The following is a 13,998-nucleotide window of genomic DNA, read 5'->3' as shown; positions in this document are numbered from 1 at the left end:
ACTGTCAGAAAGTGTGTGCAAAGTGGCTACTTTGGCAATTGACACCTTATTTGAAGGAGAGAAAGGTAGTGAATCATGTCAATGGCCACAGTTTCTGGTTTCCCACTATGTGGTTTGTCTTCAATGCAAGTTTCTTCTTTAACTCTTTCACATTTAAACCAGCCATATCCAGCCAAAATATTCTACTTTTTTATGTTCAAATTGGCTAGAACTGGCCTCTTGCATCAACCCTACATTATCATTCTAAAAATTAACAGTTACTTCATCAAAATCTCAAAACCCAAATTAATGAATGTTTAATTCAAAACAATGTGAATAAATAAGCATTAATTTTGACAGAATACTGTGAATCCTAAAGAGTTAAACTTTATCTATTGATGCACGTTGCTTTATGTGAGTGTCAGACAGTCTGCACTCTTCCTACATCAAGAATTCAATGATGGCATGTTTCTTCTGCTTGGAACCTGGGGAACAATTGCAGGTGTATGACAGGCTTCTTTCAGTTTCCACCTACCAGATCTACTCAAAGCATTGCTCAGCCTGAAGCTGTAGCAGAACACATATGACCAAGGTACCATGCAGTGGGAGTGAACATGGAACCATGGAACATGTGGTTGGGAAGCAAACTTCTTACCACACAGCCACGCTTTTAGGCTACTTCTGATATTATCCTTGTATTTTCACTTATTTTGCAACTGAGATCATTTTCATATTTTGTGGTTGATAATGATAAAAATTTCCTTATTAGCCATAAGAATCCAAAAATGTTGAACTACAAATGACAGAGAACAGCACAGTAAAAGTATACATTGCATCACGTAAAAATATAATATCAAAAACTGCAAATCCAAGATTGCCTTAACCACCAAAGGCAGTTGTTATCACCTGTTATTTTCCAGTTTACATGTATGTTAAGTGTAGGCTCATTCACCAGGCCATATTTGCTACTCTCACACACTTTACAACAAATTTGCTAAGAGGTAGCTCTACCCTTTCTGAGCTCACATTTATGTGAAAGTTGAAAAATTGATGAGAACTTAACTGAGGAGGAAAGTCTCTGTTTCTTTTCAACTACATCCACCATATAATTTTCATCTCTATAACCATTTTGTAATAATACTAAAACATTTAATTCTTTGTCTTTGTTTTAATTTCAGTTTAAAGAAACATAACAGAATTCGCTGGTATAGCTTCCAGAAAAGCCACCGACCAAGTTTCAGCAGTAATTCCACACAGATTTGTACACTGTCTGTAAGACAAATCCATAAACTTCAAAGTGTGTGCATGTTAACAATAACAACCCTCATGGAGAAATTCTCACCAGCAAACCGGTCTGGATGGAATTGGACAGTATCACGTTTCATCAAAAAAGTCAAAGAACCTGACTACAAAGACAAGAAAGTTTTTGGGGTTCCTCTAATTGAAACACTGCGCAGATCTGGCCAGCCAGTTCCCCAGTGTATATTGTATGCCATGAAATATCTTAGGAGTACTGCAAAAGATGCTGATGGAATTTTCCGTAGATCTGGTGTTAAATCAAGAATACAGAACATCCGAGAGCAAATTGAACTTAATACCGGTAATAATCTGTTTTTCTATCTTTCAGGAATTGTTTAGTTTATTGTTACTTTTTAGCCTCAGGTGAAACCTGATCAAGGAGACCCATGATCATAAATATTCCAATCATGAATATCCTATTTTTTACCCAGACACTGTGGAAAGAGGACTATATTATCCACATATTTTTGTAAGATAGCAAGCTGGAATGTAAGGGAGATTTTTTAGATGTGACCACAAGCTATTTCAAGAAAATCAAGTGACCCCAAAGTGTTCTGTCATTGACTTGAGACAAAAGGAGATAGAATATGCTGGATTTTTTCTCTTAAACAAGGAATTTCTATCAAAGCATAATTCAGTTCCATCCTATAATTTAGAAATCCAAAGCACATGAAAATGGTTTGCCATTCATAAATGCATACAATTTATTACAAGTTCTCTCTTGGATCCAAGATCTGAGATCAATTCCCCTTTAAGATTCAAGTGTTTGTACTAAAGGGCTGCTGCACTATACATAACAATAATCCTTGAGTCAGGTCTCAAATGTCTAGTGGGATCAGATCGCAAGATATGTGAATACAACTTGAGTTGTTTACTGTGATGTTTCCACAGTTAGCAGAGTGATACATTTATTAGTTTCTTTTAGCCATCATGACTTAGGCAGTTTGATGCACTACCTTCATATATATATATATATATATATATATACGCACACACACATATATACACATGTAATGCGTATGAGTAAAGACAGCTGTATACTGATGTGCCTGTCACTGAAAGTGGATGGTATTTGTGAAAGAGGGAAACCCAGGAAGACATGGAATGAAGTGGTGAGAACCAATATCAGAAAGTTAGGGCTCAAAGAGGAAATGACAATGGACCTGGATGTTAGGCGACATGAGGTTCTATAGAAGACCTACTCATGTCAGCAAAACTGAGTGCTATAAGAGCTGTGTCCCACCCACATGTAACAATAAACTTTTCACACACTCTACCCCAAGAAACCAAACTACATCTCTTCTAAACTGCAAGTATCTCTTTGTCACATTCCCTCTTCATACATTGTGATTATCTCCCACTCCCCTTCCCTATCCTCATTGCCCTGCTCACTGTATTGCTGCGTTCACCCACTCCTTCTTTATACTCAGGTTTTCACCAGTCACTGCAATCCTCATTCCCTACTCGTGCTTTCTTGGCAATATTTGGCACTTCACCACCATCTCTCTCCTGCTCTCTCTTGCACTTTTGCTGTTTCCCACACACACTCTCTCTCTCTTTCCCTTGCTCTTCCCTCTAGCTGGGTAGCCATGTATCTCCTCTACAGCAGCACACCTGTTTCTGCCATCATTCTTGACCGCTGTCTCTCTTTCCTTCTCTTGCTTTTCTCTCTGGCTAGGTAACCTTTACATCAATAGACCTGTTTCTATCCTCTTTCTTGTACCTCCTCTATAGCAAGACTCCTGTTTCTACCTCTTCATTTCACTGTCACACTCTAACCGTTCATCATCTGACACAAGATCCCTTCCTCTTTCAAAATTCCTTGTCTTGCAAGTTACTTGGTGACTATTCCAGTGTTGGTACCATGTAAAAAGCATCTAGCTGTAAATATCATGCCAAAACTGACCTCACCGCCTGTGCTAGTGCCACATAAAAAGCACTGAGTTCATTTTGCAGAGTGGTTGGTGTTAGGAAAGGCATCCAGCTGTAAAAACCCTGCCAAAACAGATACAGTAGCCTGTGTTAGTCTTCTACCTGGCCAGCTCCTGTCAACCATCCCACCCATGCATCTTCATTGCAAGTTTGTCCTTCACACTTCTCTTAACAAAGAGAAGGGTCCTGTCAGAGGGCCTTGGTGGATCTGGGTGAGGTGATGTGGACTCCTTCCCCTCTCTGGTGAATTGCACAATCACTCTATTAACTGTAGAAAGCGGGGTCCCAAGGTTGTCTGCAATTTTACACTGACTATATCCACCTTCAATATGACCCACAATATGGCCTCTTTCAAATTCAGACAGTTCCAAGGCTTCTTTTCTACATGGCATGATTAAACAGTGACATATAGAACCTGAAACATAAAAGTGTCAATTAATAAAAAATATAAACATTTACAAGTTAGAATAAACATAAAACAATGTTTATGGGGTGTGTATTTACTTCTGTCATGAAATATGTAAACAAAGGAGTTAAATACGTAAATAATGAGAAAAAAAATGGAAGACAGGACAAGTAAACTCGGAGAAAGGACCCTTCATCAGTTGTCAGTTGTCTATCTATTCCTCATTTCAAGCATTCAACGACAATATTAGTCTTCAAAGACAGTTGCTCCCATAAGTTCTAAGATAAAATTTAGGATTTATGGAGAGTTAAAGATGGGAACAAAAACATAACAGTGGAGATATACAAGGAAACCAAAAGAAAACAAACATGGAGGGTTGTTAGACCGGAACAAAAGGAAAATAGTGACCACTGCGAGAAACATTGTTTTGAAAAGACAAAGGATAGAAGAGAGAGAGAAAAAAAACTATCATGTTTTTGTTCCTAACTTTGACCCGCTATAAATCCTAAATTTTATTTTAGAATTTATGTGAGCAACTGTCTTTGGAGATTCATATTGTCATTGAATGCTTGAAATGAGGAGTAGATAGACAGCCAACAACTGATAAAGGGATCCTTTCTCTGTGTTTACTTGTCCTGTTCTCCCTTTTACTTCTCGTTGATTACATATTTAACTAATTTGTTTATGTATTTCATGTTATTTGCACTGTTGGTGATGTCCTGTACCCATATATGCATGTATATATACACACACACACACATACATATTATATTATTTACTATTATTTAATTGAACGCAATGCCTCCATTTCCAAGTAAGTTTATCTTCACCGTTTTGATGCAACTCTCTATTCTATACTGTTTTCTTCCTTCATCCTTCTCTAATTCCCTTTTTCTCTCCCTTTCTCTCTCTCTCTTGTTGCTCACACATGACCATCGTCCAGCTTTCTTTTCTTGCACGGATGTTCAAAAGAACAGATGCATTTTTTTCTCTCTCCCTTTTATTTTTCTCTTTTCAAAAAAATATTTCTCACAGCGTTCACTATTTTCCTCTTGTTCTGGTTTGTTTTCATTCGGTTTCCTTGTATGTCTCCACTGTCATGTTTTTGTTCACATGTTTGAACACCTTTCAATGCCATGTATGCCATAAGGTCTTCAAATCATACAGAGGCCTCAAGATCAGATCTTAACTGCAGCTCTTGGTAGTCCAAATCAGATATGCAATCTATGTGGGTGTCTTTTCAATACATTGTCTAGTTTAAAAGGCCACATTAGACCCCATGATGTATCTGAGGTGTAATTACAAGAGATGGTCAGACTCTGCATAAGGAGTAGACAACCACCATATAATCAGTAGTTCATAGATCCAAAAAAGAAGCACACTCTAAAATATTAGAGCAGTAATATAGAATGACTATTGGTTTTGCAGCTGTAAAGCACTTAGCTGTATAGTTGACTCACCAGACTCAAATGGCTGAAGGCGCATAACCTCTCTACAATGAAGGAAGAAATATGAAACGGTCAGCTAGTTTGTAAACAAAATACATCTGTCCATGTGGTAGTACCACAGGTGGGATGGTATTATCCCCCTTACATCAGCTCAAGTTGTGTTGATATTCAAAGAAGCTGTGGCAGGCCTATTCAATGAATGGTAAATTCCAAGCTTGTAGTAGGAAATATTTTAGATGAGGGCATTGACTAAATGCCCTCATCTAAAACATTGCAGCTTTGTTCAAGGTTTTACACATGAAAGTAGTGAAGCAAACTGAGGATTCAATTATTAGATAGTTCTTAAATTATATTCTAGATGATGGCCCATAAAACCTCAGGGTACCAGACAGCAGAGTTTGCATTGAAATACAATATGACCATAGTTCTGATATCACTTAAATTTAGAATTACCTTTTTTAGACATTAAGGGAAAAGATTCTTTTATATACTTAGCAGAAGTAAAAATCTTAATTAGGCCAACATACATTCACACCACTGATGACTCTTAATGAGGTTAATATCATACAATATAAGATAAATGGACAGATTTAAAAGGAATTGAAAGAAAGAGGAAGTAAATATCATTTCAATCTGGGTAATCAGACTAGTCTATAGGAAAAAAGTTTTATACTTTTTTGAATATTAGAAGTCAAGTCTTGAGATGAATAAAGTAAGTTGAAATTCTAACCATATTTTGTCTTAATTCATAGAAAAAAAACAAAAAAACATGATTGTGAGTTTTAGTGTAAATTTGTTAAAATCTAACTAACGTCAATTTTTTGCTATGGACCAGTCTGAATACCCAAATTGAAGCGATAAATAGTTCCTCTTTCTTTCAGTTCCTTTTAAGTTTGCCCATTTATCTTATAATGTATCATATTATCCCCATGAAGAACGGTCAGTAATATGAATACATCCTGACCTAATTGAGATTTTTTTATACTACTTAAGGTGTAAAATAGTCTGTTCCTTTAATATGTTTAATAAAAAATAACTTATTTACTAAGTTTTAACATCATCTCCTTTGAAATAGTCACCTTGCACAGCAATACATTGGTCCCAATATTTCTGCAACTTTTGGAATCTGGTCTCGAAGTCGTTTTCTGTAAGCAAGTTGAGGATTTTCTACAATTCACTCTGAATCGTGACAATGGTGTTAAAATGGTGACTTTCAGCTGCCTTTTCATCTCGGGGAAGAGATGGAAGTCTGTTGGTACTAAATCTGGCAAATTGGTTAGGTGTGGTAGCAACACCATGTTCCTTCTGGCAAGAAACTCATGAGTGAGGAGAGCTCAGTCAGTGGGTGCATTGTCGTCATGAAGAATCCAATTCCTTGCGCTCCACAGATCCGGTCACTTTCACCAAATGTCCTCCTTTAAATGCTTTAAAACTTTGCAGTAGAACTCTTGCTTGACAGGCTGGCCCTGGGAGATGAATTCTCAATGCACAATACCACAGATGTTGAAATAAACAATGAGCATGCTCTTGATTGAGTTGTGGCTCTGTTGTGCCTTCTTCAGTCATGGAGATAAAGGGCTCTTCCATTATGACGACTGCTGCTTCATCTTAGGGTCATACCCGAGAACCAACTCTTGTCACCAGTAATGATCCTCGACATGAAGGATGGTTCATCAGCAGTACGCTAACAGAGATCTTGACAAACTTCAATGCGATGCTCTTTCTGCTCAATGGTCAGCAGGCAGAGGACTAACTTGGCAGAGACACACTGCATGTTCAGTTCAGATGTTGGGATTGCCTGCACAGACCCTATACGACAGACTAACAACATCAGCAATGTCATTGATTGTACTCTCATGATCTTCATGCACATGATGAATTTTCTCCACATTTCCAGGGGTGACAATCATGGTGGGTCACCTAGATAGCTCATTGTCTTCCACAGACATTCTTCCACTTTTGAAGCGCCCATACCACTCAGAACATTGCTGCAAGCTTGCTGAAGCATGCTTAGTGTCTCTGTAGCAGACTTCCCAAATTTAATGCAAAATTTCATGTTGGTTCTTTGTTCGAACTTCCTGTCCATGACAAAATTGCAGACTACAGCGTACATGTAATCACAAAAACACAAATTTCACATCTTGCGAAGTAAACACAGAGATGTCACTCAGCACACTGCCTCATGAAGGTCACTGTTAGCTCTCACTGCAGATGCAACAATGTTCACACAGAGCTACAGAGCTAGTCCAGAAACTTTTTGATATCACCTCATCTATCTCACCATACCATTCTACCAAACCACATCTTACAAATACATACTTTCCTTCTATTTTCCTTAATCCCTGCTTCCTATGCAACTAATTCTCTGGCTTACCTACACTACACCTAATTATCATTTGCCTTGGCATTGCTATGTGGTTTACATCCCATCTGTACAGTTTGGGATTCTGTCTGACTGCCTTGAGCAAGTGTCTTCTATTATAGCTCTTGGCTAACCAAAGCCTATTATAGGTGGATTTAACACACAGAAATTGAAAGCCCATAATATATCAGGTTGAGTAAAAAGTAAGCAACGTTTTGAACCATGAAGAATTTGTACCAGATTTTTTAAGTTTTTAATTTTTTTAAAACATTTTTTTGCAATTGTCTGATAATACAAACAAAGACTTGCCCAAATGCATAAATAAATTAACATTGATATTTTTTTCACTGTTGTTACAACCATCTGAAATGGAACTGTCAAAGTGCGATATTCAAGCAATTTTGTTATTCAACTTCAAAAAAGTATGTAAAGCAGCTGAAACTGCTTGTAATACCAACAAAACATTTGGAGAGGAAATGACCAATGAGTGGTCAGCTCAAAAATGGTATAAAGGATTTCACAGTGGAGACATGAGACTTGAAGACTGTGAGTATAGTGGACGCCTATCTGTCATCGATGGCGGTCAATTAAAGACCACCATTGAAAAAGATCCGCGTAAAACCACTTTAGAACTGGCAAAGGAACTTCAGGTTAGCCAGAAAACTGCCTGCAACCATTTGCATGCAATCAGAAAATCAAAAAAGCTCAACAAATGGGCACCACACAATTTGAATGTTAATCAGAAAATGCGCAGATATGAAATTTGCTTGTTGTTTCTTCTATGTAACCAGACCAATCCATTTCTCAGCTGTATTGTAACTTGTGATGAAAAGTGGATTCTGTACAATAATACAAAATGTTCTTTGTAGTGGTTGGACCAAAATGAAGCACTGAAAACCTTCCCTAAACCCGAATTCTTAAGAAAGAAGTTTATGGTTACTGTTTGGTGGTGTACTGCTAGACTCTTCCACTATAACTTCTTAAAACCCCAAAAAACCATTACTGCAGAAACATATTGCCATGAAATTGCCAAAGTGAACAAAAATCTGCTACTCTTCCATCCCACACTGGTCAACAGAAGAGGGCCAATCCTTCTTCATGATAATACTCGATGACACGTTTTACTAATGATGCTCCAGAAGTTGAGGTAACTTGGCTACAAAGATTTTCTCCCTCCCAGCTTATTCTCCAGACCATTCTCCTACCGACTACCACATTTTCAAGCACCTTCATGGTTTCTTGCGAGAGAAGGTGTTCAAAAATCAAACCAATGCTGAAAATGCATTGAAAGAGTTTGTCAGTTCCAGAACTTCCGGTTTTTATGTTACTAGAATAAACAAACCTGTAACTCATTGACAAAAATGTGTTGATTGTAATGGTACTTACTTTGATGAATAAAATTTCTACATTGTTGAAATATATTGTGATGAATTTCATGTTTCAAAACGTTGCTTACTTTTTACTCAGCCTGATATAGATGTATGTATGTGTGTTTGTTAGTATCTCCTTGCCTTGACATCACATAATATTTATAAGCAAGTAGTATCCTTCTTTTCAATATTCTGTGAAAACTTATCTTGTTGTCAAGGAATATTACCTTACTTTGAAACAGGAAGGGCACCTGACCATAGAAAACCCGCCTCAACAAATTCTGTCTATCCCATGTGAACATAGGAAAGTGGATATTAAAATAAAGATAATGATGATGACAACTTCACCTGTCCACTTCTCCAAAAAATCTGCACCAACAAACCAAACTATATCTCTTCTCTTCCTCAGATTTCCTCTTTTCATGCACTATGCTTATGCTTATCTCTTGCTCCCTAATCCTGTCCTCACTGCCCTGCTCACTGTATCATTGTCATCCTGTTGTCCCCCACCCCCACTTTTTGCATTCATGTCCAATCTCTACTCTTTTCTCATGTACTTTGGCAATACCATACTATTTATATTTTGACCCTGTATCTTGAGGGCATGCCCTTCCACTTTGCTCTTTTCTACCATCCCATTTATATTCCGATCCCTGTTCCTTGTGAGTATACCATGGCACTTCACCATCATTTCTTTCCTGCACTCTTGCTCTCTTCCACCCTCCCTTTTTCTCTTGCTCTCTTCCACTCTCTCTCTTCTTCTTGCTCTATCCTTCAGACTGGTTAACTGTGTATCTCCTTTACAGCAACACACTCATTACTGACCTCAATCTTGATCTCTCCTCTCTCTCTCTCTTTCTCCTCCCCTCTCCCACTAGGTAACCATGTATTTTCTCTACAGCAAGACAGCTGTTTCTGTCTCACTCTAACCTTTCATCATCTGGTGCATGATCACCTCCGATGCCACATTTTCTCTCAAAAAATCTTTGTCATGCAAGTTACTTGGTGACCCTGCCAGTGTTGGTGCCATGTAACTAGCATCCAGTCCACACTGTAATGTGGTTGGCATTTGGAAAGGCATCCAGCTGTAAAAAACAATGCCAAAACTATTGTACCTGTTATCAACGTAGCAAAATTCTCACTTGAAAAGTTGTATATGAGACAATTTTGTGTGCATATCAATTTAAATAAGAGCCATAACGCAATCCATAATAAAACTTGTTTAATAACCTATGCACATTTCAATGCAAGATCCCGACTCACTCTTGTCTGAGATAAGAATATGGATTCTTGCATCTCTTCAGGGTCAAGTTACATTAATTCACAGCAGACAGCAAACAAAAGACAACATTATTAGTTGTACTTAAATTACATGTGTATAAAAAAGTTATAATCAGGTTGTAACGACATGAAGATATTGAAACTGCTTACAATATCAGTTAAGAAAACCGTTATATTGTAAAGTAACTAAGTAGAGTTGTTAACCTAGGATGTTAAGTAACGACAAGCAATCGACGCTGTAAATTCAATAAAAACCGTTGGACTTTTGAAAGTAAATAAAACGAAGAAAGAAAAATTATCTATTATAGATCTTAATAAAAAAATAAATAATTGAATAAATAAATTGATGGTCAAAGAGAGGTAAATCTAGTAAATATTATTTTTGATTTCCATAATTCACTCAATTGTGAATAATCATATCAAATAATTATATTTATTTTTAAGTTTAGAATAGTTATGAGACTGGTTTTAAGGATATGTAAACAAGATAAGTTATAAAATATAAATTATAAAATAAAATAAATTAGGTCACATTCAGATTGTAGCCATCAAAGTTTTAAAACTACATTACATTAGCTTAGTAGTGGAATTCAAATACAATATTAATGAAGGAATGGATTTAATCGATAAGGTAAAAAGTAAACAATTATTATGATGCCTTCGGTACTAACTCACATAGAATTATAAATGATAAATCAAGTAACTAAGATCAAAACTCATAAGTGTAAGTATAGAAAAAGTTTCTATGAAAATAAACGTAATCCATGTTAAATTAATATCATTGTATGGATTTAACTAATCCCTCCAAGGCAGGTTACTAAGTAAAATAACCTAGGATATTAAGCTAGGATGTTAAGTAGCTACAGGCATACGACGCTATTACATCAAATAAAATATTAGATGTTTGAGAAGAAGGCAAATAACCTAAAACAAATGAAGAAAACTTATCTATAATAGATCATAACAGAAATAAAATAAAAATAAAAATTCATGATCAAAGAGAGGTAAATCTAGCAAAATAATATATATTTACAAACTAAATAATTCACTCCAAATCATTATATTTATTTTTAATTCACTCAAATCATTATATTTATTTTTAAGTTTAAATATTTTTGAGACAATTTAAGGATATGTAATCAAGATAATTAAGAAATTATAAATTATAAATTATAAAATAAAATAAATTAGGTTACATTCAAATTGCACCATTCAAAAATTTAAATATACATTACATTAACTTAGTAATGAAATTAAATTACAATATTAATAAATGAAGGGATTTAACTGATAAGGCAAACAGTAAACAATTATTTCGATCTCAACTATACAAAAATTACATAGAATTATAAATGATACATCAAGTAAGTAAGAACCAAACTTACAATTGTAAATATAGAAAAGGGTTATATGAAATTAAAGCTAAACCAAGTTAAAATAATATCCTAGTATGTAGTTAACTAACCCCTCCAAAGTGGATTTTAAAATAAAGTATACAAAAGTATGCCTCATCATATGTTTACATCTGTAAGCTCTATATGTAATTTTGTTAACTAGGTCACCTTTAGAGAAAAGAGAGAAATACAATTCTAAATTACAGAGGGAACAACAATCTTTGCCCTTGTCGTATGGAAACAGTTTTCATATAATTGACCATTCTAAAGAATACCCCTTATTTTGGTCTTTAAGTTGCCAAATTAATCTGCTAAGCCCAGTGCTATTCTGCTTCTTTCTATCTCTAAATGTTGAATAATGATTCGATATTCTTTTCGAAATTTCAAGCGAAGATGATCCTATATATACCCTAACGTCATTGTTAGTTAATACCTTACACTGGTATACAGTATTTTTGGTCTTAGCATTTACACTTAGGAATTTAACTCTGATATAACTATTTTGTTGTTATTATTAATATTCGTATTATTGTTTTTGTTGACATTTAAATTATCTATAACAGTGTGACCTAGAGAATTAAGATTATTACCTATATTTATATTATTAGCCTCTTCAATAAAGTTAGAGCTTAATAGTTTAAAGTTGTGGGAGGCGATAATTTGTGTTAAATTCTTGGTATTTGAAAACCCAAATCTGACCTTATGTGCGTTTATGATTTTGTAGTAATGCGAAATTTTGGAAAATTTCTACTAACTACATTCCTGAACAAGGTAACTAAGTTAGACTTAATTTGTTTACCAAATGGAATAACGAACCATATATTATCCTCATTTTTAGTATTATAAATATTACTACTATTCCTAAAGAATTTTAATCTACTCCTGTCACAATTGGGTTCATGTCTAGGGTATTGTGGTTTACCTCTATTCTTTCTTACGATGTTAATATTATTATTATTAATATTGTTAATATTTTTACCTGCCTTAGGGGAATCAGAGTCTGGTTTAATATAGTATACCTTATCTTTATAACCCGCTCTAGATAAGGCAGAGTTATAGAACTTTGCCTCATTTTCGAAAAAATTGGCGTTTGCCGATAGGTTTGATAATCTTAGCGATATATTCTTTACCAAATTATCCGTTATTGATCTAGGGTGATTACTAAACTTACTGATGTACTTCAGATTACTAGAAGGCTTATGGTATGGTCTATATGTTTTATTATGTAGGTCCAATGTTATATCTAAAAAATTAGCTAATGATATATCATCCTCAAAAATTATATGCATTCCCATTCTGCGAAAAAACCTGGCTAGTCTGTGTCCGGAGTATCTTTGCGAATCCAAATTTTATTATTGAACTTAATAAATGATTTTCTAGCTGCTAATATCACATTGATCTCATTCATCCCTTCTAAGTCCTGCCTTATTATGTGCAAACCACAATGCTTTGTTAAGTATGACAGGATTAGTCGTTGAGTAAAAATTTGCAATATCAAATTGAATAAATTTCACATTTTCCTTATCCTTAATCAATTTGAATCATTCTACAACTTGTATAGAGTTAGACCATAAATAAAGTTTTAATTTCTTTACTATTGTAAGGATATATTTATCTAAAATATTCTTACTAAGTGTCCCTATATCCGACTTGGTTGGGTAAATGAGTCTTAAGGAATTGTGAGTAATTGTGAGGTTTTCGCCATTAACAGATTGTATTTTTAACCCGAGTGTGTTTTTCTGGTGTTATATTTGTTTTTTCCTGAAGATGTGTAAAAGAATTTTGATTTATTAAGTCTCTTAATAAATCTTTTCTTTGTACAGAAATATATATTAAAGATAAATATGTTCATTTAATGTATATGTTTTTGCGTCGTAACTCCTTTCCTCTTATTATTATTATATATATATATATATATATATATATATATATATATATATATATATACACACACACACACACATACACACATATATATATATATCATCATCATCGTTTAACGTCCACTTTCCATGCTAGCATGGGTTGGATGATTTGACTGAGGACTGGTGAACCAGATGGCTACACCAGGCTCCAGTCTGATTTGGCAGAGTTTCTACACCTGGATGCCCTTCCTAATGCTAACCACTCCGACAGTGTAGTGGGTGCTTTTACGTGCCACCGGCATGAAGGCCAATCAGGAGCCAGTCTGGCAGCACTGGCAACGATCTCACTCAAATATCTTAACACGTGCCACTGGCACAAGTGCCAGGATGGCGACGCTGGGCACAGGTGCCATCACGATTTCGCTTTCGCTTACCTCAACAGGTCTTCACAAGCCGAGTTTCGTGTCCAATGAAGGAGACGACATTGGCATGGGTGCCAGTCGTCGAGTTTAGTTCGATTTCAATTTCACTTGCCTCAACAGGTCTTTGCAAGCAGAGTTTAGTGTCCAATGAAGGAAGGTACACATAAGTGGGCTGGCTACACCTCTGGCAGAGGCCTTGGATTTAGTTCTCACTTGGCATGCCGGGTCTTCTCACACACA

General features: G+C 35.5%; 1 protein-coding gene across 5 annotated transcripts in view; it reads left to right on the top strand.

Annotated features, from left to right (window-relative positions):
- LOC106880368 (rho GTPase-activating protein 7) overlaps positions 1-13,998 on the top strand; it is a 601,077-nt gene that overhangs the window by 443,387 nt on the left and 143,692 nt on the right. For all 5 annotated transcript variants that reach the window (XR_016244003.1, XM_089361608.1, XM_089361606.1 and 2 more), the window contains exon 9: positions 1,158-1,579. Coding sequence is in view for 4 of the 5 variants with exons in the window: in XM_089361608.1 (XP_089217734.1) it covers positions 1,158-1,579 (422 nt within the window). In the remaining variant the exon portion in view is untranslated. The remainder of the gene's footprint in view (positions 1-1,157; positions 1,580-13,998) is intronic.

The sequence above is a fragment of the Octopus bimaculoides genome, chromosome 13 (genome assembly GCF_046866305.1).
Source record: "Octopus bimaculoides isolate indiv1 chromosome 13, ASM4686630v1, whole genome shotgun sequence".
Classification (NCBI taxonomy): domain Eukaryota; kingdom Metazoa; phylum Mollusca; class Cephalopoda; order Octopoda; family Octopodidae; genus Octopus; species Octopus bimaculoides.
The sequence above is the reverse complement of the archived record's forward strand: the minus strand, read 5'-3'. Positions and strand labels throughout refer to the sequence as shown.